At 41.2% G+C, this 25691-nt stretch overlaps 1 protein-coding gene across 1 annotated transcript in view; it reads left to right on the top strand.

Moving 5' to 3' along the window:
- LOC111153801 (centrosomal protein 126) overlaps nucleotides 1-25691 on the top strand; it is a 95483-nt gene that overhangs the window by 44942 nt on the left and 24850 nt on the right. The window contains exons 3-5 of the mRNA XM_022513041.1: nucleotides 7646-7791; nucleotides 13616-13727; nucleotides 23524-23722. Of these exons, the coding sequence (XP_022368749.1) occupies nucleotides 7646-7791; nucleotides 13616-13727; nucleotides 23524-23722 (457 nt within the window). The remainder of the gene's footprint in view (nucleotides 1-7645; nucleotides 7792-13615; nucleotides 13728-23523; nucleotides 23723-25691) is intronic.

Genomic DNA, 25691 nt, shown 5'->3' with positions numbered 1-25691 from the left:
CTGCCTCGTTGTTTTTCAGTCAGTCTTGCTTGGGTTGAGTCCTCCTGCCCCCCTATCAAGGGGCTGGGCTCTGGAATCCGGTTTTTCAGGCTTTTGTTCTCTGGAGGTTTTTGTTCTTTCGTGGCTTTTCGTGGCTTTTCCCGAGGTTGAGGGGAAAGCGAACTGCACCCAGACCTCCATCTCAGAGAGAAGCCTCAGTCTGCTCCCCTCTGGGTGGTCCAGAACACACAGACTCCCCCTCTGTAAACTCTGCTGAGCCATGCAACCTCCCACAGGCAGTGCACATCCCCAGCCACCGTCCTGGGGTTGCCCGAAGCACCTGCTTGTCTCCACACCTGCTTGTCTCTGCTACTAAAACCGTGAGCGATATTGGTCCCGGGAGCCCGCTTCTGGTGGCTGCCCTTGCCGGGACTGCTGTGTGGGGTCCAGACCTCAGGGTTTCGCAGGTTGCTGCCCAGAGATCTTGCTTAGTTCCTGGGAGCGTCCAGACCCTCCGCTGGTCCACTGGCTAGCGCCAACAAAGAGCACTCAGGCGCGGGTGGGGAGCGCGGTAAGCGCAGAGTACAAAAGGCTGTGGTTCTAGAGAGCACCCACCAGACTCCCTCGTGCGGTTAGGGTTAAACCAGCCAAGCCACCGCGCTCTCTCTGGCACAGGTGGTCCCCAGCGGTGGCCATCCTAGGACCATGGGCTTAGGCCCGTGGCCATGACTGCCCAGTTCCACCAGCTGCCCTTTAAGACCTTGTGCTCTTTTTGAGTGCTTTTAACCAGACTCCAAGTTACTGCTGGTCCCCAACCACAGGGCACTTTCGTACTGGGGTATCACTTTCCAATGGGTCCCTCCCCGTTCTGTTTATCCTCTTTATCAGCCCGAACTCACTCTGCTTTCTTTACCTCTCCACTGAGGTCTTCTGTCCCTGTAGAGATCCAGAAGTGTATAATCCTACATCTCAGGCTGATTTCATGGGTGTTCAGAGTGTTCTGGTAGATGACCAGCTGGCTTTAGGGGACCAATTGAAACAGCCTCCACTACTTCTCCACCATCTTGCCCCTCCTCCCTGAAGATACTATTTTTATCTTTTGTTCCCAGGAGTTTGACTAAAATCTGCTTAGACCTACTTTGTTGGTTATTATCTAGTAGTTCGCTGAGATTCTCTCATCTGTGATTTAACATTTTTTCATCAGATTTGGGATATTTTAGGCGAGAGTCTTCCAATGTTTTCTGCCCCACTCGCTCTCTTTTTTCCTTAATTTCTGGGACTCCAGTTACACATATATTGTACACTTTACACATAATAATGACCACCTTTCATTTAGTGACCCACAGGTCACTAAACCTGCTACATGTTCTTTTCTTCATCTTTTTTGTTTTGTTCTCAGTTTAGATAATTTCTGTGAATCTGTCCTCAAGTTTACGGATTTTCTTCTGATATCCCCAATCTGCTGTTCACCTACTTGGTACATTTTTATTTCAGATTTTATCATTTCAGTTGCAAAATTTTCATTTGGTTCTTTTTTTTTTTTTTTAGTAATTTTCATTTCTCTTTTATGTTTTTTGTCTTTTCAGTGCTCAAACTGTAACAAGTCCTCACAATTTACTATTTTACATTTTCTAATATAAAACCATTGTGAATATCAATTACATTTTATCTCTCATATTCTAGTAATAATGGATAGTGTGTAACAAATTTTTTATTGTTATTCCTTCCTCACTGGAATCTTCTCAGGATCTCTTATCTTTACAATACCTATGGGATGGTTATTCATTCATTTTGCCAGTTTTGAGATACTAAACAATGAATAACTTTTGCTTCTTTTTTTGTGTGTCTGATACTCCACATAAATATTTAATGTCTTAATTTGATGACTCAGGTAAGAGATCTAACTGAACTACTTCAGATACCTGAGATAGAGGAGAGTTTACATAACCATTATTTAACAAATTCCCTTAAGCATTTAGACAGCCCTGGATTTCTCAAGACAACTCACAGGTATATAATTTTTTCTAGAGTTAGCTTCATATCAGCTCTCAAAGAAAGCATTTTCCCTGAGGTTGGGGGAGAATCTAAAAGGATCACTGAGGCATCACTAAAATAAATCAGTAATACATACCAGCTAAGATTTCCTTCTTATCTAACTAGATAAATGTAAATTGTTCTTATTACCAGTGAAATGGTACTTTAGAAGAAAAATACAAAAATAAAAAGAAACCTGAAACAGACTTCTCTGTTAAAAAAAAAAAAAAAGATGTGATAAGTGTAAGGAGTTTTGTACAGTTCCTTGCTGCACTCTCAATGGTGACACATAAAGATGACAGCTGTCTGCGTTGGTGACGGTAGTCCATGGACACTCTGAAACTGAATTCATGACCTCGTGCTCTTTACTGAGAATACTCTACTATAAAAATACTAACTTCCTATATGCCCCCTAAATTTTCTTAGTCAGAAAAGCATATATAGTAAGTGGATTAATAAATCCTTTATAATTAGCATAATTAAACTAAATAATTTTTATTAATAAAGATTTGTTCCCATCCTCACTAAATACATGTTAACTGGGGAAAAGAATTGGTTAAAAGTTGTTATTCTGGTCATTTACTGCTGTATAACAAGCACCCTGCAGTGGAGTGGCTTCCGACGACAGTTCATTACCGTGGTGTGTGCAGTGGCTCACTCGGAGGTCTGCTGCTGCCGCCCCAGGATCCCTGCTGTGAGCAATATTACCCGAAGGCCTGCTGAGCTGCACCCCTGAGATGGCTTCTGGTCATTTGCTCCTGGGCTTGGGTGCCAAGGAGAGCTGGAGGATAGCCAGGCCTCTCTTTCCATGCTCCCTCTCCCTTCTGCTAGCAGGGCCTGACCAGCGTGGTGATGTCAAGGTCGCCAAATCTCTTACAGGGTCTGGCTTTTTCTAGAGCAAGCATGCCACAGACCGAGTTGGAAGCTGCAAGGTTTCGAAGCTAGCATCACTTTTCTAAAGGTCTGTTGGTGAGCAGAGAGTCACAGGACCAGGCTGATTGGAGCAGAGAGGACTGCATGATCTTGGTTCTTTGGAGACTGTCTTTGGAGATGAGCTGCCAGAGGAGTGCACTCACATTGGAGCCCCTTGACACTGCTGTCTTAGCCTCAAGGGAGAGCATATGAATTTAGAACATCCCGAGTTCATTCTGTTGGCTTCTGGCTTCTGCCCCGTGCAGCTTAGCCCCCTGTGCATAAAGGAAACTAGAATACTAGTTAATGCCTCCATTTAGTGGCCTCTTTTATCTCCTTTCAAAGGCTGCATCAAAACAAAAAATGGTCTGCCATATATTTTATTTTTCTTTTCTCAACTCCCAATTCTCTCTTTATAGTTATTTCCAATTTAGATGTCATAAGATTCATGTGCAACTTGAACCCCTGCCTTTCTCCTCCCTCAAAGTTTACCTTCATCTAATCTAGTGGAAATCAAGGGCAGGAGTAGGAAAGTAGCTTTTTGTCTTACCTCCCACCCTAATTGTTCATATGGTATCATTTCCCCACATCAGCTGACCCTAGCTGTCCCCGGTGTTGTCGGGGCTTGCTGCTAGTTATTGCCCAGAATTTTTGGATTGGTTCCCTTGATAGTCTGCCTGTGTGGCAGCAGAAGTATCAGCGTCTGTCTGGTAGGTCCACTGGTTCCAGGATCCCCTCACACAAGGCTGTAGGGGGATATCACACTTTATTGAAAGGGTTGAATGGATGAAGCTTTAGTTTTCGGAGTGGAATAATTCCTTCTTGGGTGGACATGTCTCGTGTTATATAACACTCAGCATCCCTGGTCCTGGGAAACTGAAATCTGGTAGCCCACCCTAATTATTGTGATAGCCACAACTCTTCCAGATGCTCCCAAGCACTCCTGGTGAAGGGCAAATGTTCCAGATTTAAAACTACTAGATTAGAGTCATTAAAGAAAACTCTATTTAAAAACAGAAAATTTTCAAAAAATTGACAACTATATGTTTTCCTATAATCAAAGGGAAAACTATTTACGAAGTTTCGTGAATCCCTTTAAAGGCCTTCTTAGTTTTTAACCTGGTTTCTTTGTCTTTCCCTGTCTCTAAAATCCTTTCCTTCTTCACAAAACCACACTGCCTACCAGCAGAGATTCTAGTCTGTTAATACAGCCACTAACCTCATGTGTCTGCTGAGCACTTAAAATGTGACTAATCCAAACTGAGATATGAAAATACACTTAGTACAAAAGAGATAAAATATTCTAATAATTTTTATATTGATACATTTTGAAATATTTTTGATATAAGGTAAATAAAATGTTGTAATTAATTTCTACCAGTTTTTTAAATGTGACTACCAGGAAATTTTAAATTATATGTGTAGCTTACAGGTTTGTTTTGTTTTTTTTTTTAAAGGTTTTATTTATTTATTTGACAGAGCACAAGCAAGGGGAGCAGCAGAGGAAGAGGGAGAAGAAGGCTCCCCACTGAGCAGGGACCTGGGGTCATGACATGAGCCAAAGGCAGATGCTTAACTTACTAAGCCACCCAGGCGCCCCTGGGTTATGTTCTGTTTCCAGTGGGCAGTGCTGATAAATTACGTCTCACTGTGGGGCCCAGGGGTTCAGTCTGGTTGGGTAAAGGAACTTAAAGCTGCACTTGCACTGTACATTATATAAGGTTGGGGAAGCACAGTCAGTCTAAAAGATAAAAGACCTGGGGGATTCTTATTTTTTACTCTGATAAAACACACATAACACAACATTTACCATTTTTAAGTAAGCCACGTAAGTGGTACTAAGTACATTCACATTGCTGTGCAACTGTCACCGTCATCTTCCCAACTGAATATACCCGTTAGACACTTAATGCCCCACACCCTTTCACCCAGCCCCTGGCAGCCACCTTACTGCTTTCTGTCTTTGAATTTGACTAGTCTAGGTAATATGATGGTGGAGTAAGAGAATATTTGTCCTTCTGCGATTGGCTTATTTTACTTAGTGGGATGTATTCAGGGTTCATCCATGTTGTGGCATATGTCAGGGTTTCCTTTCTCTCTCATTCTGTTGTATGTGTACGCCGCTTTTGTTTATGCATCTGTCAAGGGACACTTCAGTTGTTTCCACCTTCTGGCTATTGTGAACAATGCTTTTATGAACATAAGTACACAAACATTTGTTTGAGCCGCTGCTCTCACTTCTTTGGGATATGTTCCCAGGGGTGGAATTGCCAGATCATACTGCAATTCTCAGTAATTTTTTGAGGACTCACCATACCCTTTTTACAACAACTTTCTGTTTTGCATTCCCACCAGCTTACAAGGATTCCACTTTCTTCACATCCTCATAAGTACTTAAAACTTTCTGGGTTTTGTTCTGTTTTGTTTTTAACAGTGGCCATCCTAATGGGCATGAAGTGGTATCTCATTGCAGTTTTGATTTGCATTTTCCTAATGATTAGTGAAGTTGAGCATCTTTTCATGATCTTGTTGATATTTGTATACCTTCTTTGGAGAAATATGTGTTCCAGTCCTTTGCCTGTTGTTAAAGCAGATTATTTTTGTTGTTGTCCAAATGTGGGAGTTTTTTAATATATTCCTGAATCAATTGTTTAACAGATATATGATTTGTAAATATGTTTTTCCATTCTCTCAGTTGCCTTTTCACTTTTGATAGTGTTCTTTGATGCATAAAACCCTTTAATTTTGATATAGTCCAACCTACTTTTTCTTTTGTTGACTATGCTTTTGACAATCCTATCCAAGAAATCATTGACAAATCCAATGAAGCTTTCTCCCTATGTTTTTCTCTAAGAGTTCATAGTTTTAGCTCTTATGTTTAGGTCTTTTATCTATTTTGAGTTAATTTTTGCATATGTTGTAAGATAAGGGTCCATTTTCATTCTTTTGCATATGGATATCCAGTTTTCCCATCATCATTTGTTGAAAAAGACTGCTTCTTCTTCATTGAATGGTTTTGGCACCCTTGTGGAAAATTATTTTACCACACAAGTGTTTATTTCTAGGCTCTCTAATCTATTCCACTGACATATCTGTCTTTATGCTGTGGCTGTACTACCTTGATTACCATAAATTTGAAGTAAGTTTTTAAATCAGAATGTTGTGGCTATTTGCAGGTCCCTTGAGATTTCATATAAATTTTAAGGTGAATTTTTTAATTAAGTCTACTAATGCATGAACATAAGATATCTTTCCATTTATGTGTATTTTTAAAAAAATTTCAGCAATGTTTTGTATTTTTGGTGTCCAAGTCTTTTACCTGCTTGGCTAAGTTTATTCCCAAGCATTTTATTCTTTTTGATGCTACTGTAAATGGGATCGCTTTCTTAATTTCCTATCTAGATTATTAATTGTTAGTATATAGAAATGCAACTGATTCTTGTGTATTGATTTTATATCCTGCAACTTTGCTGAATTTATTTACTAGTTCTAACAGTGTTTTTGTGGAACCTTTAAAGTTTTCTGCATATAATATGCCACCTGTGAACAGAGATAATTTTGCCTTTTTTCTCTCCATTTTGGATGCCTTTTATTTGCTCCCCTTGGTCTGACTAGGACTTCCAGTGTTATGTTGAATCGACTGCTGAAAGCAGGCTTCCTTATCTTGACTTGAGGGGACTCTTGACGGAGATTATGTGGGGGTGCCTACCTGCGGCGCTCCTCCACTATCTCCTGCCTGCCACAGGGGTGGGACTGTTGGAAGATTTGTAGCCTACTTCCCAGAATTGTAGTTCCCTAAATCTCAGTTACGTGGACCATAATAATGCTCAGGCCAGTGAAGGTCTTTGGAAGGATGGTTACTAGTAACCCATGACACTAAAAATCTTGAATAGTTCTTATCTACCACTCCATCCCATACATTCCAAAGAGCAGAACCACTTGGCAGTTTCTTAACCAGTGAGTCACCAGCTTCCTTCTTCATTTTTCTCATTGTCCAGTAAATAGTTACTGAAACACACATACACACGTTTTCCACAAACAAAATTAATTTTTTGAAACAGTTGAAACTAGAGAACATGAACTCAAGTGCCCAGGCAATCAGAAATAAATGAAATAGGAAAGTTAAGAAAAATAGGGACTGATAAAGGCTGGGCAGGTGTTTGCTGTCATGTCTGGAGGAGTTCAGGGTTGACAAATCTTGTAGATTTTCAAGAGAAGGTGGAGCCAAGATTTTTATGTAAGTTGTATGGCTTTCTAGCATAGTTCAGCCTTAATATGACAGTCAATTTTAAACTTTTGGTCTAAAAGAAGAAGAAAGATCCATGGTATTATCTTAATTGCCCTATGATTTGCAAGGCTGCTTCTTTCACCAATGAATTTTTCTCATTCCAGAAAATAGTGTAGCTTTTTAGTAAAGAATTCTTCCACAGCAGGCTTTCAGAGGTGAGAACATGGATGCAGGCCTGTCAGAAATTAGAAATAAGAGCCTTCCCTTAGTTGCAAAAGGCCTGGATAAGGTTCTGGAATTGCTACATATAAAAATACTAAGATTGTTAGTGAAGAGCCCTTTTTTTTTTAAATTTAAAATGTATTGTTTCTAAGTAAGTAGACTTTTGAAATATGAAAACATAACAAATCATTAGTTTGAAACTGTTTTCTGTGTTCAGATTTTTAAGACTTATTCCCTCATTCATTTATCTACTTTGTGTTTCACATATAGAGCTTTTGAAGAAAAACGAAAAGAACAAGAAGAAAAAGAACAACAAATCAGAGAACAAATACTTCAACAAAGAAAAGAGAAGTTTGAAGAAGTCACTGAAAAATTCCAGCGCGCTCATATTCCTCTTTCACAACGGAGGAGAGCAGGTATCTGAACTTCTAGAACAATATGAGGATAAAAATGAAAATGAAGGGCTCCTGGGTGGCTCAGTTGGTTAAGCATATGCTTTCAGCTCAGGTCATGATATCAGGGTCCTGGGCTCAAGCCCCACATTGGGCTCCCTGCTTAGTGGGGAATCTGCTTCTCCTTCTCCCTCTGTCTGCCTGTTTGTACTCTCTCTCTGTCAAATTAAAAAAAAAAAAAATCTTAAAAAAATGAAAATGTTATCATATTCAACCTGAGTAGACAATAAAATGGTAAATTAAGAAAAAGAAGTATAAATTCAAACTAAAAAGCATACCTTTTGAGCAATAAGACTTGAACCAAATGAAAAATTATAATTTGATTTAGGTTTAATTTGGAGAATATATTGTTGGCTCCATTAGTAAATTTTAAAAGTTCACAAGTGTGATTCTACTTCATACCAGCTTACAGTGTTTTGTCTTTTCTAAAACTGATGTAGTAAACAGAGAATTTAACGTTTAGGCTTGGTAAATTAGCGTCACATTCATTCTGGCATTTTATTCACATTTTGATTCAAATTCTTACCTAAGAGACTGACAAAATGAAAAGAAATTGTACAGAGTATTATAATCTAACAATGTAAGGACAGGAATCAATTAAGAATTTAAATACGATTATAGTTGAATCTTTGGTACCATATCTACATTTTTTATACCTTAATAGTAACACGGAATTAAGTATAAAATGTCAAAGCTTCACAAAGAAAAGGACAGGGGCACCTGAGTGGCTCAGTTGGTTAGTATCTGACTCTTGATTTCAGCTCAGGTCATGATCTAAGGGTCATGAGATTGAGACCCATGTCAGGCTCTGCACACTGGGCATGGAACCTACCTAAGATTCTCTTCTCTTCCTCTGCCCCTTTCCTAACCCCTCCTTACACACATGTGCTCTCTCTAAGAGAAAGGAAGGAAGGAAAGGGAAGGAAGGAAAGAAGGACAAGCAGAACCTTTATGTTCAGCAAACGAATGTTGTACTAGACTGTACTTAGCCCTGGGCTGAGATAGAAAGATAACCATTCTCTACCATTAAAGATCTCACAGCTTATTTTGGAGATGAAAATAATGTAAACAATATCAATAAATGTATTGAGAATATCTGTGGTAACAGAATGTATAAATTTCTGTGTGAACATAGAAGGAAGAACGCTAACCCTATACAGGGACATCGAGGACACCATCCCTGGAAAAATAACTTAATTTGCATCTTGAAGAATGAGCATTTTGCCAAGCAAAGAGAAAAAAAATTAAGATTCCCTAACAGGGGGCGCCTGGGTGGCTCAGTGGGTTAAAGCCTCTGCCTCCGGCTCAGGTCACAAACTCAGGGTCCTGGGATGGGTTCTCTGCTCAGCGGGGAGCCTGCTTCTCCCTCTCTCTCTCTGCCTGCCTCTCTGCCTACTTGTGATCTCTTTCTGTCAAATAAATAAACAAAATCTTTTAAAAAAATAAAATCCCCAACAGAAGGAAAAACTTTTACAAATAAATTATGTATTTTAATGCATCCTGAAGCATAGGATGGGAGAAGATGAAGAAGAATGAATGTGAGACTAGAAAACAAGCTAGAACCAATGCTCAAAGCGCTTGGCATATCATGCTAGAAATTTCACTCGTATCCAAAATATAATCCACCTAAAGTTTTTTTAAAAGCAGCCTATTACTGGGGCGCCTGGGTGGCTCAGTGGGTTAAAGCCTCTGCCTTCGGCTCAGGTCATGATCTCAGGGTCCTGGGATCGAGCCACACATCGGGCTCTCTGCTCAGCAGGGAGCCTGCTTCCCCCTCTTTCTCTGCCTGCAGCTCTGCCTACTTGTGATCTCTGTCTGTCAAATAAATAAATAAAATCTTAAAAAAAAAAAAAGCAACCTATTACTGTGTCAGTAAGAGTCCCTACTGTAATTGAAAAGCAATCTGATAACATTAAGTGAGGATGATATGAGACCGCTAGTAATACCCCTAAAAATAACAATGGCTTAAATATGATATGGGTTTATTTTTCTCTTGTATAATGTGAAGTCCTGAGGTAGGCAGTCACAGCTGGTTTGAGGACTATGCGGTGTCACTGGGAGCTCAGATGCCTTCTGTCTCTCGGCTCAACTATCCTTAGTTTGTGATTTTTATCTTCACCCTCCTGGTCACATTTTAGCTGCTGAAGCTCCAGCATCACACCAATGTTGTAGGCAGGAAGAAGGGAGAATTGTAAAGAACAAAAGGTTGTACCTCTGAGCTCCTTTTAAATTATTTTCCTAACAGTGTCCATCTGTCTACTTCTGTATAATCAACAATGCCATGTGCAGGGAAGACTGACAGAACAAAAGTGTAGAGTAATTCTGCATCGCTGCTCTGACTGTGAGTGTTCAGTCTGTTGCCAAGGAAGGAAGGGAAGATGGATAGTGGTAGGTGGGAAACTTGAGGGTCTCTACTACAATTAGATCTGTTTGTGAGAAAGATAATTACTGTGACAACATGGAGGTAGATGGAAGTGAAAACATACTGAAGTAGGTAGACTAGCACGAGACTGTTCCAGTACTTATGGCAGGAGGGGGCAAGCTGTCCTGCATATTGAGAAAAGTGGTTATAAATTCAAGAGATAGAATCCGTAGATTTCAGTTACTAATTGATGGAGAGTGGGGAAAGTCTAGATGGAGAGCATTGCCCCTAGGACTTAGCAGAGAGTTTCACATATTTTTATACTTTTTTAAGGAATTAATTATTTTGATAGATGATGATAATATTCATCAAGATTATGGATAAAGAAGGAGAATCAGATTAGAGGTGTGAACGATCATTAAGTTTTAAATGCATTGATTTTGAGCCTTCTGTCAGCAACTAGAAATATGGGTCTGTGGGGAACCTAGGGGACTCAGTTGGTTGGGCATCTGCCTTCAGCTCAGGTCATGATTCCAGGGTCCTGGAATCAAATCCCTCATTGGGCTCCTTGCTCAGCAGGGAGCCTGCTTCTCCCCCACCCTCTGCCTGCCGCTCCCCCTGCTTGTGCTCGCTCACACTCTCTTTTCTCTCTGTGTCAAGTAAATAAAGTCTTATTTAAAAAAAAAGAAAGAAAAGAAATATGGGTCTGAAATTTAAGAAAAAAATGGAATAGAGATGTATATTTAACAGTCATTAAGAGGGGCACCTGGGTGGCCCAGTTGGTTAAGCGACTGCCTTCTGCTGGAATCCTGGAATCCTGGGATCAAGTCCCGTATCAGGCTCTCTGCTTGGCAGGGAATTTGCTTCTCCCTCTGACCCTCCCCTTTCTAATGCTCTCTCCCTCTCTCTCTCTCTCTCTCTCTCATTCTCTCTCTCTTTCAAATAAATAAATAAAATATCTTAAAAAAAAAAAAAAGATTCATTAATGAGTGATATATACTTGATAAATGAAGCCATGGGGGAAAGACGCTAAACCACAGGGTATAGACCACAGATTGAGGGTAGGGCCTAACATAGAATCTTTTTTTTTTTTTTCCTAAAATAGAATCTTAACATACACTACTATTTACTGTAGATAGACAAGAGAAACTAAAAGAGGTTTGAGAAGTCCTTCTCAAGAATGCACAATGGCAAAAGCAAACAAAGAAAATAATGTATAAGAAGGCATAGGAGGGGGCGCCTGGGTGGCTCAGTGGTTTAAAGCCTCTGCTTTCGGCTCAGGTCATGATCCCAGGGTTCTGGGATCGAGCCCCGCATCGGGCTCTCTGCTCAGCGGGGAGCCTGCTTCCTCCTCTCTCTCTCTGCCTGCCTCTCTGCCTACTTGTGATCTCTGTCTGTCAAATAAATAAATAAAATCTTTAAAAAAAAAAAAAAAGAAGGCATAGGAGAAGGTAGTTTGAAGAAAGAGGATGTGGTCAGTTACTGTAAATGCCTGAGAAAATTACTTACCACTTATGGGAATTATTTGCCCCAAAGAGGGCGCCAACTACCAAAAGGTCTGGGTACAAAGAGTCAGGAGTTTTAGCAAAAACAAATGACACACTCACACAATGAAATAATATACAGTTATTAGAAGAAGTGATGGAGAAACTTTGTGGACTGGTGTGGAAAGTTTTCTAGCAGAAGGAGGTTTACTGTGAAGTTACTAAGGCTTGAGTTTCATGAGCCCTCACTGTCACAGCCCCCTACACCTCATTTCATGAGTACTTTTGCATTATTTTTTTCTTTTTTTTTTTAAAGATTTATTTATTTATTTGACAGACAGAGGTCACAAGTAGGCAGAGAGGCAGGCAGAGAGAGAGGAGGAAGCAGGCTCCCCGCTGAGCAGAGAGCCCGATGCGTGGCTCGATCCCAGGACCCTGGGATCATGACCTGAGTCAAAGGCAGAGGCTCAACCCACTGAGCCACCCAGGCGCCCCTGCATTATTTTTTCTTAACGAAGTCCCCCAAGTTGCATAAGCCGTATGCTCATATAAAACTTGTGTCTATCCCTGATTTTCAGGACATATTGTTAGTCATTAAAAAATGGTCCAGATCACAAGATATAATATTCTGCCTTCCGGTGAGAAAAGGGGGAAATTAGAATACATATTTATATTTGCATAAAGAAACAGTTATAGTATATACAAATGATCAAGAACAAGACTTCCAAATGTGTATTATGTATATTTTTTAGCTTCTAATATGGATATATTATGCAAAATACCAAGTTAATATTTTAAGAAAATTCAATGCTGTGAATGAAGAGCAGAAACAGCTATGAAGGACAACTATTACGTAATTGTCTTATTCGTTTAGTTTATTCCCAAATCCGAAGGTTACCCAAGACAGTTTGGAGGTGTCAGTGGAGAGCTCGAGAGTTCTACCCCACCTCCATGCCTTGAGTTTTCTGCGGTAGGTGACTGCAGGAAAACCTACCCTCCGCTTAAGCAGACGCCCCTGGCAGACGGCCGTGCTTCCCCTGGAGCAGCAGGGCGGGAAGAGCACTGGGCGACATAGGACAAGAAGGGTGCTCTGAGTGCAGTGCACCGCCGAAGGCTTCGGGGAAGCGGGCACTCACGGGAAGCAGGGCTGGTTAGAGGATGTGCCGCACATATGTAGACAAACGTCCACAGAATCTCTGACCCTGAACTGGGGCCCAGTCTCCTCCGTTGCAAAATGGACATTGAAATAGCGTCAGCTTCATGGGCCGTAGTGAGGATTAAATTAGTTAATACAGCATGCTTGAAAATAATGTCTGTAACAGTAAGTGCTCCGTGAACAGTAGTTGGTGTTTTTACACTTCCCATTTTCTTCTTAAAAATATTAATAAACTTTGGGGCACGTGGGTGGCTCAGTTGGTTGAATGGCCGACTCTTATTTCGGCTCAGGTCATGGCCTTAGGGTTGAGGGATGGAGCCCACCTCTGGCTCCACCGTCTGCAGGTAGTCTACTTGAGAGTCTCTCCCTCTCCCTCTCTCCTCCCTCTGCTGGTGCACTCTTATTCTCCCCCCCCCCAGCCCCAAAAAATAAATCTTTAAAAAATAAAAAAGAATATTCGTAAATTTTGTCAGAATCAAATCTAGATCAAATATAGTGGGGTTTACATGCCAGAATGAAGAGCCTGGACATTTCTCAAAGTCTTTTCCGGTTAAATATTCTCAAAATTGGCGATGTAACAGTTTCTATGTGGGGAATTAGATATCTAAATTTAAAATAGTTACACTATATTAAAAGATACTTTCTTTTTTTTTTTTTTTTAAAGATACTTTCTTTTTACAAAAGCTTTAAGGTACTATTTTATTATTGACCAATCTTATATAAGAAAGAGATAATTGAAGATGAAGTGATTCTGTACTATTTGATTTTTCTCTATTATCCCTTTAGTTTTTCAAAAACGAGTTCCTCTGTTGGAAGAAGCCCTCAAGCAAATTCAAGAATCCAATTTAAAATCAGAAGTAAACCTCCTCCCTTCCTACAGACCAACAATAAATTGGAGGTAAGTAATTTATTATTACAATGTATAATTATTAATATGTAACAATTATACAGCTTTCTGCTGAGTTTGTAGGCCTTTTCATCAGTTACTTCTCACCTTTGTTGTAGAGTTTACTATTTTATTTTCATAGATTAATTTGAGGTAGAGGAGAATATAAATTGCCCAAGAATAAGGCAAAATTCTAACTCATCTTTGGTATTACAGTGCTGCCTATATTGAATATTTTTTTATGGAAGCCATCACTAAAACCATTTTAAAATACTGATGTTCATTATTTATCTTTACTGAGAAGAAAAAATGTGTTGAATTGTAGTAATATAAGTTTAGATAAAAGGAGTAATTTATGGTAGAAATGGGTTTTTCCTCACGGAAAAATATTTTTTGGATGTCTTGAAAAAGCTAATGTCTCCTGGTTCCTCTCCAGAGTAGCTTAAATGAATCACCAAGGAGCAGTAGGATGGATCAAACCAGAGTACCCTGGACCATCTTATATTTTCCATTTATTTATTATAAATGTTTATTGAAGCTACAACATGCATAGCACTAGATCAGGCATTGTAAAGGGGATGTGGGGAGTATAACCCTATAAAATGCAATTCCTAGTATACAATCTAGGAAAGAAGCGAAAGTGCTTCAAAAAGTATAGAAGAGTACTGGGGCGCCTGGGTGGCTCAGTGGGTTAAGCCTCTGCCTTCAGCTCAGGTCATGATCTTGGGGTCCTGGAATCGAGTCTAGATCAGCTTTTCTTTTTTAATATGTCATTCCAGTCTCCTGTGAACAAATGTGAATAATGGATTGAAAGAGGACAAAACAGGAGGCTATTTCAATATATGTCATTGAAATTACGTGAGCTCAGAGCGCTAGAGAAAGAGGTGGGCTTCTGGTCACAAAACACCGCACAGTGGATGGGACACAGCCACGAGGGTGTGTACTGTGATGACAGATCTAGGACAGAGCACCGAGAACAGCCACATTTAAGAAGCAGAAGACAGAGGCCTCCAGATAGGAGCAGAAGGGTTGATGCAGGACTAGGAGAGGGTTGTATCACGGAAACTGAGGAAGGGTAGGGCTTCTTGGGGAAAAAAGCAGTTTATAGAGATCGGATGGCTTCTAGGGAGTCAGTAACACAGTTGTTATCCTGCCCCGGAACAGGTGGCACATTTAAGAGGGGTGATGGGAGAGGGGTTAATGAAGGAACTGGAAAGCCAGAACAGGTTGGAGGAGCCCCTCAAGAACTGGCCACCACAGAATCAGTATTACCCCCACAGACCTGACCTGTTGATGTGTGTACCCGCAGAAGAGGGCTGCCAGACAGACCCTCGTGTCCTCGGTGGAGGAGCCCAGCACAGTGGAAGCTACAAGACCAATGATCAAAAACGTCTTTCTCCTGTCACCCTGGCTCTTTCTAGTGCCTTCCATTGGCCAAACCGAGCCATAAACCAAAAGACAAAGGATCATTTCATCTCTGCCAAGCAGAGACAAGTGGAGAAGCATGGAAAGTGAATCTGGAAAAGAGAGGGTATCCAGTGCAGATGCAGTGTGTCCCCTCTGTTGCACAGGAAGCAGTCAGCCTGGGACTGCTGTCAGAGTAGTGTAAGGGAGGGGGTGGGGACAGAAAAGAGAGGGCCATGGGTGGAAAAGAAATGGAGAGTGAGAAAGTAAAGATAAATGTTTGTCTATGAAAGGAAAAGAGTGATAGAACAATAGCCTGAAAGGATGACATCAAATTGGTGAGTCCCAGAATTGAGGCCAGAAAGATAGAGGAGGAAACCATGTTGAGTGTCTTACATTCCTCTTTTGAGCGTGACAGTGATCAGCATGGTTGACCCTGTGAGTGAGATGCGGTTCTCCTCTCAGGACAGGTCTGCAGCTACATTATAGTACACATGTAATACGTGTAAGGGGCTCTGTTACAGAAATATTAGCAAAGCGATCAAGTATGAAATGTAAAGTTGGGAAGAAGCTTGAAGGACGAGTACCAGGTGTCTAATGAGGGGGCGTAGCTCCACCTCCAGGCCTGCAGTGTGGTAGAAGACACGGACCCCTAAGGACGTAGAGCTTGTCTGGAGTGGCAGGATTGTAGGGTATGTTGCTAGTAGGAGGAGATAATCTAGAAATGTAGATTGAGATACAATGTGAAATGTTTTTATGGCTAGCTGGGAAGTTTGAAGTTTGTTCTGTAACTGGTAGAGAAGCAGTGAAGGTTTTTAATTAAGGACTGATTTTTTTTAAACTTACTTATTTGAGAGAGAGGGAGAGAGAGCAGGAGAGGAGTGTAGGGGAGGAGCAGAGGGAGAGGGAGAAGCAAATTCCCCGCTGAGCAAGGAGTCTGACTCAGTTTCCGTCCCAGGATCCTGGGATCATGACCCGAGCCAAAGGCAGACGCTTCACTGACTGAGCCCCCCAGGATCCCCAATCAGGGACTGATAAAATCCTCTTTGTCATTGTAGAAAGATATTGGTGTGAATGTTGGAAAATGAAAGGATGGAAAGAAACTGAAGGGGACAAGAGAAGATTAATGGGATAATCTAAAGGATAGATCATTACTGCTTAAACTGGAATAGTACTATTTTATATAGCAGGAAAATGATAGGTCTGTAAAGGAATAAAAATATTGTGAGTGGGTAGAAGGAAAGGATGAGAGGGAATGATACACCTTTTCACAGCACAGAGAAGTGATATAAGAAAGAGGATTTAAGAATGTTGACCAGATAGAAGGATAAAATGTGGAACATGGAGTGATTAATGGCAGGGAAATCAGGAGGTATCCAGCCATGAATTTAAAAGGACTTACGTTAAAAGGATAGTAGTAGTGAAGTCAGAAAGAAGGATAGAAGGAAAATACATTTCATAGAAATAGATTATGGAGGGGTACCTGGGTGGCTCGGTGGGTTGAGCCTCTGCCTTCGGCTCAGGTCATGGTCCCGGGGTCCTGGGATCGAGCCCCACATCGGGCTCTCTGCTCAGCGGGGAGCCTGCTTCCCCCCCCCACCCGCCTGCCTCTCTGCCTACTTGTGATCTTCGTCTTCAAATAAATAAATAAAATCTTAAAAAAAAAAAAAGAAATAGATTATGGAAGTTAAATGATGAGTTTGGTATATGATAGGATAAAGAAAATGAAAAAAAAAAGCAAAAATGATCCAAAGAAGCTGAAATTTTGAGTCTCGATGATTGAGAGAATTTGTTGACTTTAAAAATAAAAAGAAATGAAATGGTACAAGTTTGGCAAGATAGTGCTAAATTTCCTTGCAGGTGTCTGAATTGAGGGGATACATATCCAAGTACAAATGTATAAAAACAATTGGACCTAAAATGAAGTGAGAGACCCAGACTATGTAAATACAGTTGAAAGTCATGAATTGTTTATGTTGTTGCTTCATTTTTGTATGTAGTTATGTCCCCCCAGCCCGACCGTGATATTCTAGGGAACAGTTGCTATAAATGGTCCACAAGCAGGTACTCCCTGCGGCAGACCACAGAGCAGTCAGTCCTTGCTATGCCCCTCTCCCCACACAGTCAGTCCTTGCTATGCCCCTCTCCCCACACAGGACAGCTCAGCTAGGAGCAACAAGCTACGGGCGTGGGTGTGTAGCCACCTTCACTAGACCCCATGTTCCAAACAGGAACCATGTTGATGGCTCCATGTGGATAATGTCTAGGTCCCTGGGAGAGACATGTCCAGTCGTAAGAATTCCCACACTTGGGGAAAACCAAAGTTGTAGCTTCACATTAGCTCTCTGTGGTTGATGCAGTCCTCTGGGTTACACAGAGTGTGGGTGGATAAGCAAAGAGGAGGGTCCCATAACCCTCACAAATTTCAGCATAATAATTAAAAGTGATTCTTCAGATCAAGTGCACCTTGTAAAAACTCACCAAAATGCATAGTAGTTTTGTTAAGTTAGATGAAATTTCAGAACTTTACTGGATTTCAGTACATTAGCGCTTTTTAAAATTTATTTATTTATTTATTTGAGAGAGAGAGAGAGAGAGAGAGAGAGAGAGAGAGAAAGCAAGCTGTGGGACGGGCAGAGGAAGAGGGAGAGAGAAGCAGACTCCCACCTGAGCAGGAAGACCGATGCAGGGTTCGATCCCAGGACTCAGAGATCACGACATGAGCCGAAGGCAGGTGCTTCACCCACTGAGCCACCCAGGTGCCCCAATACGTTTGCTTTGACACCAAAACTTCACAGATTAAAACTGCAGTTCAGTCAGTATCTTCTTAACAGAATTACCTGGAGTAAAGAGATAAAATAATTATGTCTCTTTTGACCTTTTGGAAGGTTTTTTTTTTTTTTTTTTTTAGTTTTACAAGCATATTTAATAGATCATTTATAAAGCAAGGGTCCAGTTCAATGTTTGGCTGCTCTCTGGATTTCAGGAGCAAAGCTCCAGGTCTTCATAAGATGGTGTCCATGTGGATGAGCTTCCCCTAAGGGCACGGGGACCAACGGATTGAGTTCCTAATCTTGATGATGCTTGAGATTTGTCCTGCCGTGTTAGGTCAAGCAAATCACATTAATTTTCTTTGGAACTTAGTCCCCCAGCACTTAGTATGACTGCACAATATTTACCAGATGCTTAACGAGGTGCTCTGTTTGGGAAAAAACACCACTTATTCAAAAACACTATTGATGTGCAACACCAGATTATACTGTGTAGCTGTCAAGTCCCTTCGGGTTTGTTTTGTTTTTTGTTTTGTTTTGTTTTTCAATTGTGGGTCATTTTCTGATTCTCATTTTTGGGATTCTTAAATCTTAACAAGCATCACCAATAATAAATACCAAGAGTCCATTTAAACTTTTTTTTAAGTTGCAGCAAATATCTGTTATGATAAAATAAAAGTAACAATCAGTGATGGAGCTCTGAGCGCCCAAAAGGAACCCGCGCCCTCCGTCAGTCCGCTTTGTCTTTCGGAGGATCTGCAGCATTTTTTCCCACACCCTCAATAACCAAGATAAATAAGTTAGAATGTGGCCGTTTTGTCACGCTTATGAGACTACAGTTCTCAATTTGGGATTAAAGGTTTTGGCTGCTATAAAAATGTCGTTTTAAAATACATTTTGAATTGTAAGAACAAAAGTAATTTTTTGTATTTTTTTTTCATTTAATTGGAATAATTTTCAAGTTCTACATATAGGGTAGTTATAAATTTAAAGCATTAGGCATTTATTGGTGAATAATGTATATATCCCCATTCAAAGAAATATAAGTGAATGACATTGAAATAAAGTCTTGGAGTTTACTATAAAAAAGAAATTCCAGGGATGCCTGGGTGGCTCAGTTCATTAAGCAGCTGCCTTCTGCTCAGGTCGTGATCCCAGGCATCATCGACCCTTGGGATCGAGTCCCACATCCGGCTCCTGACTTAGCAGAAGCCTGTTTCTCTCTCCCACTGTGCCTGCTGCGCTCCCTGCCGGTACTCTCCCTCTCTGCTAAATGAATAAGTAAAATCTTGAAAGAGAGAGAGAGAGAGAGAGAGAGAAAGAAAGAAAGAAATTCCAGCATATAAAGGACGTGCAAAGAAAGGAGCTCAAGAAAGAACCTGAGAAGGAACAACTAGAAAAGTAGGAAAATAACCAGGAAAGCATGGGGACATGCAAACCAAGGGGATTAAAGTCAAAAGACAGCAGCGATGCAGATGTGTCTGTTTTAAGTTAATCTCCAGCAAAAGCAGTACCTGGGGGCCTGGGAAGAAGCCGGGCAGCAGTGGCTGAGGAAGCTGGGGGGTGAAGGCCGCTTAGCTCTAGAGTACTCCGTGGGGAAGGCAAGATGACAGACATTGAGAGGGGGAGTTCAGATTATTAAAAATTCCAAATCACTTCGCATTGTTGTGTACGGGTTTTCCTTGCTCACAGGCTTCTTTTTCTGCATATCAGTTCTCAGCCTTCGTGTTGTCAGATATTTTCTTTTTTTTTTTTTTAAGATTTATTTGACAGACAGAGATCACAAGTAGGCAGAGAGAGAGGAGGAAGCAGATTCCCCACTGAGCAGGGAGCCCAGTGTGAGTCTCAATCCCAGAACCCTGAGATCATAACCTGAGCCTAAGTCAGTGGCTCAACCCACTGAGCCACCCAGGTGCCCCCAGATATTTTCAATTAAAAAAAAAGGCTCTGTAGTGCTAGGAATGAAGGTATAGACATTTTTCGCTCGACACTACATTTCCTTAAAGTCTTAGAAGAGATGAAGTGTGAGAACAACTCTGATTTCCCTGTAGCACCCAAATGTATAGTTAGCATTATCCAAATCTATGCTGGGGCCACTGAGTAACATACATCGTTTTGTTTTCCGAGAGATGATCTCCATTCTAAATTAGAGTACATAGCTTTCACTTATCATTGTAATGTGCTATTTTGACTATGACAGTCTACACCTATCTGTATGTATACACACGCACATGAATGTTACATATTTGGAAAACAACAAATGTATAGAATTTACAGAGAGAACACTATGACTAACTTATTAAAACATTGAATTTCTCTCCACAGATAACTAACAGTGTTCAATAACATGTATGAAAATGCTTTGTAAATTATAAAATGCTATACAAATATGAAATATTAGAATATTAAGGATCAGGTGTTAGGTTAATAGAAATACATTTTTTATTTATTGAAAATATGATTAAGGTACAATATTGATAAGCTATTGTCACATTAAAAATCCACTATATGTGGAATATAAACCTAAAATGTGTTAAGGAGTAAAGTAATGGCAGGAAACGGGGAGCATCCAAAGTAGTTGATGCTGTCAGTACTCATACACAGTTGTTCCAATGTGGAAAATACTAGTGGCAGGTAAACATAATTTAAGATATCAGCAATACGATCATCTAAAGGCAAAAAATTGTATGAAAAACTAGAAGGCATTTAATGCTAAAGCCTCAAGAGCAATCAGAGAATAGATCCCTACGAAGACGGAACCTGCCTCAGGAAATAATGAGATGTAAGAATGTTAATAAAGAACTAACATTAAAATCAGCTTCCGTCACAGCCAAATCCTTATCACGTTTGTGTAATGTACTTCACCCTTCTGACAGATGCAAGGGAGAAGAAGCTGTATTTTCCCCCATATTAAGTTTTTATACTTTAAAATGCTGTTGTCAGATATCTATCTCCAATATCCATGTATGTGCGGCGACACAGCTGATCTGAGCCACAGGCAACCCTGAGAGATCTGGCCAGAGCTGAGCAGTGATCTATTTGACCTCTGCTTTTCCTTTGTACCAGGAATTTAAACCAGATTTTCTAGCCCACATTCATTACCTATATGACCACCAGACTTCTAAAAGATGAAAATACTCTTGAGAGGAGTCAGAAGAAGGGAGCGTGAGTAAGCTGCACACACGGCTCAGCACATGTGAGAGGACACTGGTTGGTCAGACGAACACATGCCTGGACCCTCAGGACAAAAATGTACTAGGAATCAAAAGCCTAGAGGCAACCTAAAAAGCGTCAACAACAAAAAGAACATCTTAACAAGGCTTTCTCTCTGCCTGCCTGTCCATATGCTTTCCGACCTGTGCAGATCCATTCCTGCCTGTCCGGCTGTCTCCGCACCTTCTCCCTACTTAGCTGATCAGCTCTCCCCTCCACGGGCCCTGTTGCTATCTCACCATTCCCAGATTCTTCCTAGCTGTCCGACTGTCTCTGCCCCTCACCAGCCCCAAACCTTGCCTGTCCGTCCATCTGTCCCCTCTGCTCTCCCAAAGACCTCTTTACCGGCCTCGGTACTGTCCTACCCAGTCAAATATCTTCCTCACCCTCCAGCGCCAGGGACCCCTAGCTTCCCCCGCAGTTTGCCACATCTACCAGCCCCGGTTCCTTCCGGCCCACATGACCATCTACCCCACCCACCCCGAAGTTCCACAATCACCCCTCATCCTGACTCACAGAGCAAGTTATTTTACACAACTTTCAGACCCAAACATTTCCCTCCACAACGTTCTCCTCCAGCCACTCTAATGCCTGCCCTCATTCGTCGTTCCCTTCCAGCTCGACTGGTTGTTTCCCTAACCCCTTTGGAAGCTCTCCCCGTTCTGAAGCCTTCCTGTTTATCCGCTCATCCCCCTCCTCAGCCAGTCCCCACTCTTTCTGATCTCGGCCCGTTGCCTGAACACCCCGCCACCTTGGATCCTCTTTGGTCCGTCGAGCGGTCTGTTCCGCAAACCCCCCCAGTGTCAGATCTGCCGCAGGCCTTTGTAGACCATCGTCTTGCCTCAGTTCACTGCCACCCACCTCCCTGCCGCTCCCCAGGCTCTTCCTTGTCTTCATCACCTTCTGCTTCCACACCTTCTTTGTCCCCTGTGCAGTCCTCTTCCTCCATCCTTTCCTCTTCTTTACCCTCCTCTCCCGCCTCTCCATCCTTACCTCTTCCATCTGACTATCTGTTTTCTCCTCTGCGTTCAGCTCCCTCTCTAGTCCATCCCATGTCTTCCTCCTTTCCCCCCACGCTTTACACTCCCTCTCTTCCTACTTCCCCATCTTTTATTCCTGGTCATCCCCTCAACCTTCCTCACTGGGGGAAGAAAGTAGAGAAGAGAAGAGAAGCAAGTGGAGTAGAGAAGAAAGAAATAGAGAAGAAAAAGTTGAGAGACATCAACTTTAAAGGTAAATAAATTGGGTTTATTAGATATTTTGTAGATCTAGCAATATTTTGTTTGGGAAAGGTGACTGAAGGGGAAGGAGTCTGTGAGAATAGGAAAACCTGAAAGGCAGAGAGAGAAACACACTCTCAGCGTTCAGGAACTTGTGTTAAATACCTTTTTGCTCTCCATGACCTCCCTGCGGTCACAAAAAAAGGCTGGAATCCAGTAACCATTCACCTTGACTATTCCAGTTTGTCCAAATAAAGATATATATGTGTATTGGAGATAGGTATATGTTACATGTGGCTATGTATCCTACAAACATTTTTATCCTCATTAAAACAGGAGTCATCGAAGTGAGCTGGGGCTGAGTGCTCTTGGGAATCCCGCTGCCTGCCGGTGCAGTGCATCAGGAGTCAGCTGTTTGATACCCTTCCTTCCCACCCCCAAAACAGTGCTGCTCTGCTCTTTGCTTCTCACTCTGTACCTGTGCTGAAGTAGAACTTGCTAGACCTTTCCAGAAGATGCAGAATTCTAATAGAAGGTGGCGTCGCCCACTGATGTTCTGTGGGTGGCACTTCAGCACACTACAGGCAGAGCCTGCGCTAAAGATACACCTTGTGTGGCCTGAAAACCAGCTTGTCTTTGTGACACAGCTGAAAACAAGCGTGATTATCCTCCTCCATCAAGGAAGAGCCAGGCTTCCGAACCTAGTAAAGTAGGATGAAAATTCCTGTCTGCCGCAAACAGACAGTTTTCATATTTTCTATCTGCTTGACTCTTCAACCAACTTTATTTAGGTTACAGGAATACCTACCAGCGATAACATCAGCTCAGAACTAAGGGTAGTGCCGCACATTTTTATCCAGATAGGAATGCTCTTGCAGAACTAAGGAACGACTCTCCGTATCTACAGGAGTTCATTCTACATCTGGCCCAAACAATAAGAGAAACAGGACTTTGTAATCGAAGCCATGAATAATTGGGTATTCTTACATGAAGGTGGGGTGCTTTATTGGCACTATAACCCCACAACCATTTTTATTCTACTAGTGACTGCCTTAAATTCCCTTTCCAATATCCTTAGATGTGATTATCTGAACACAGACCCCCACACACACCCATACAACATAAATGTGTCATTTGTATAGATAGGGAGAGGTTAACTTTATTTAAATGTACTAAATATTTTTTATGTATGGTTCACAGAGCTATAGATAATGCCTTGCCTTCATCATTGTCAAAAAATGATCACAAGCATCAGAAACATCTCTTATCCAAAATCAATTGTGGTAAAGAATTGAAGGAAAACAACAGGGCAAACTTGGCTACTAACAAAGAGGCGTTCCAGCTTAAACTGGAAGAAACTCAGAAACTCCTAGAAGATCAGCATCTAAGCAGTTTGCAAGTATGAAACTATATGTTAATAATAATTTAGTATCTAGTAATAAATCTGTCCCATCTCTGCAGTGATTTACACTAAAGAAAAGTATGCCATTAACCAAGGATAGGATGTGGATGAGTCAGCACAAATTCATCATAGATACTACAGAAATAATTGTTTAGATTTCTCTACCTTTTTGATCCTTTCTCACTCTGCTTTCTCTATTCTTTTTCCATCTCTTATATTTGGAAAAATACGCTCTATGAATGTTATTTTCTGATGAAACATGAAAGCTATTTAAAACTACAATGTAATATAAGTATCATTATTGGAGACTGGATTATAAAAAGCATCCTGAAAATTATAATACTTGTGGACATTAGGTTCTTAATGAAAATATATCACCATTAGCTAGAAATGGCCTTTCTGTTCTATCTCTGTTCATGCCTTCACTTAGGTTTTTTTCCCACAAAATCTGGATTTCACCTGATTTTCCTGAAATGTTCATGTACTTTATTTTTCATGAGTAATTACACACATTTATGAGATTCTTAGTAGGCTGATATCAAGATTAAACTCATAACCTTGGCCTGATTGATCCAGTAACTAAATAATAATGACAAGGCTTTTAAAAAAAAAAGGAAAGCAAGGAGGCTGCTTCTGGCTACGATGAAATGCCTTCCTGTCATAAACAATGATAATTCTGAATAAAACATATGAAACAGCTGTTTTTAGACATTAGGCAATAGACAATATAGGACGGGATCTTGAAAAAAGGAAAACCAGTGAGATAAGCCCTATAATCTCATAGGCTTTTTACCTGGACATATCCTTTGGCCAAGCCTCAGAAAAAAATCCACACCCCCTGCAGAGGCACATGAACATTAAATTAAGCTACGCAGCACAGGGAGTGTGGTCGGCCAGTGGTATGGTGCAGGGACAGACACAGCCACACTTGGGGTGAACAGAGCGTGGTGTGTGGGCCTGTCAAGTCCCTGTGTTGCACACCTGAAACTCAGGGAACATTGTGTGTCAGCCGATCTCAAGTCTAAAAAATTGAAAAATTTGAAAATTTATCTAGAGGGGAAAAGAAAGATCCATAGAACGTGAGTAAACAAAGATAAGACAGACCACATTAAGGTTGGGCCAGAATACAGTGAAGTATTTTTGAAGTTCTGAGATCTGAAAACTCCCAGCCTAAAATTCTATATCCAGCTGGCAATATCCTTCTGGAACGAAGGCAAAATGGGCATCTTCCAACAAACAGAGCCGGCCAGCCCGCACTCCCCACCACTCGCCCAGCATCCGCACTATATGAAATGTCCCTGGAGGTTTTTCAGGCAGAAGGAAAATGGTATCAGATGAAAACTCAGATCTGTCGTGATAGCGGGTTAGTGGTGGTTAGTGGTGGATAGGTGTGGACTTCCGGGAGATGGTTCTGGATTGTTTGATAAGGTGTGTATGGGTGACTGATTTGTCAAAATCCATCAAACTATACATTTAAAATGGGTGTATTTGGCAGATAAGTCTACCTCAAGGGCGTTGATTTTAAAACTGAAACAAAGACAAACTAAAAGTGTAAACCAGTACAGTTCGCATATCAGTAACTTACAAGCAAACGTTGAAGCTGATAATGTTTCATTTCTTAGTGATGAGACAAAATCTGGGGGGAAAAGTATAGTGAAATCAGAAGTTGCTAAACTTCTTCTCAGGAGCTTTGGGGTATGAGGCCATCACAGACCTGTAACAACAAAAATCTTAGAGCCATGAATATCACACATACATCTAGAAAGACCCTCAGACCCAGAGTTCTACATCTCATTAGATTCATCTCAAAGGAAGCTCTCGAGGGTTTGCTTGTGACTGTCTGTCAAAGCAGCTCAGCCTCAGAAACAGGTGTGCACGGAGTTCTCTACTTTGTGCCGATGAGGCTGAGTGCCCGTCACTTTCAAAAGACACCAAAGCACCGAGGATGTCTAAGCAGGTGGTGGAT

The sequence above is a fragment of the Enhydra lutris genome, unplaced genomic scaffold, assembly GCF_002288905.1.
Source record: "Enhydra lutris kenyoni isolate GAN:26980312 unplaced genomic scaffold, ASM228890v2 scaffoldscaffold34, whole genome shotgun sequence".
NCBI lineage: Eukaryota > Metazoa > Chordata > Mammalia > Carnivora > Mustelidae > Enhydra > Enhydra lutris.
Note: the sequence above shows the minus strand (reverse complement) of the source record. Positions and strands in the feature narration are given on the sequence as shown.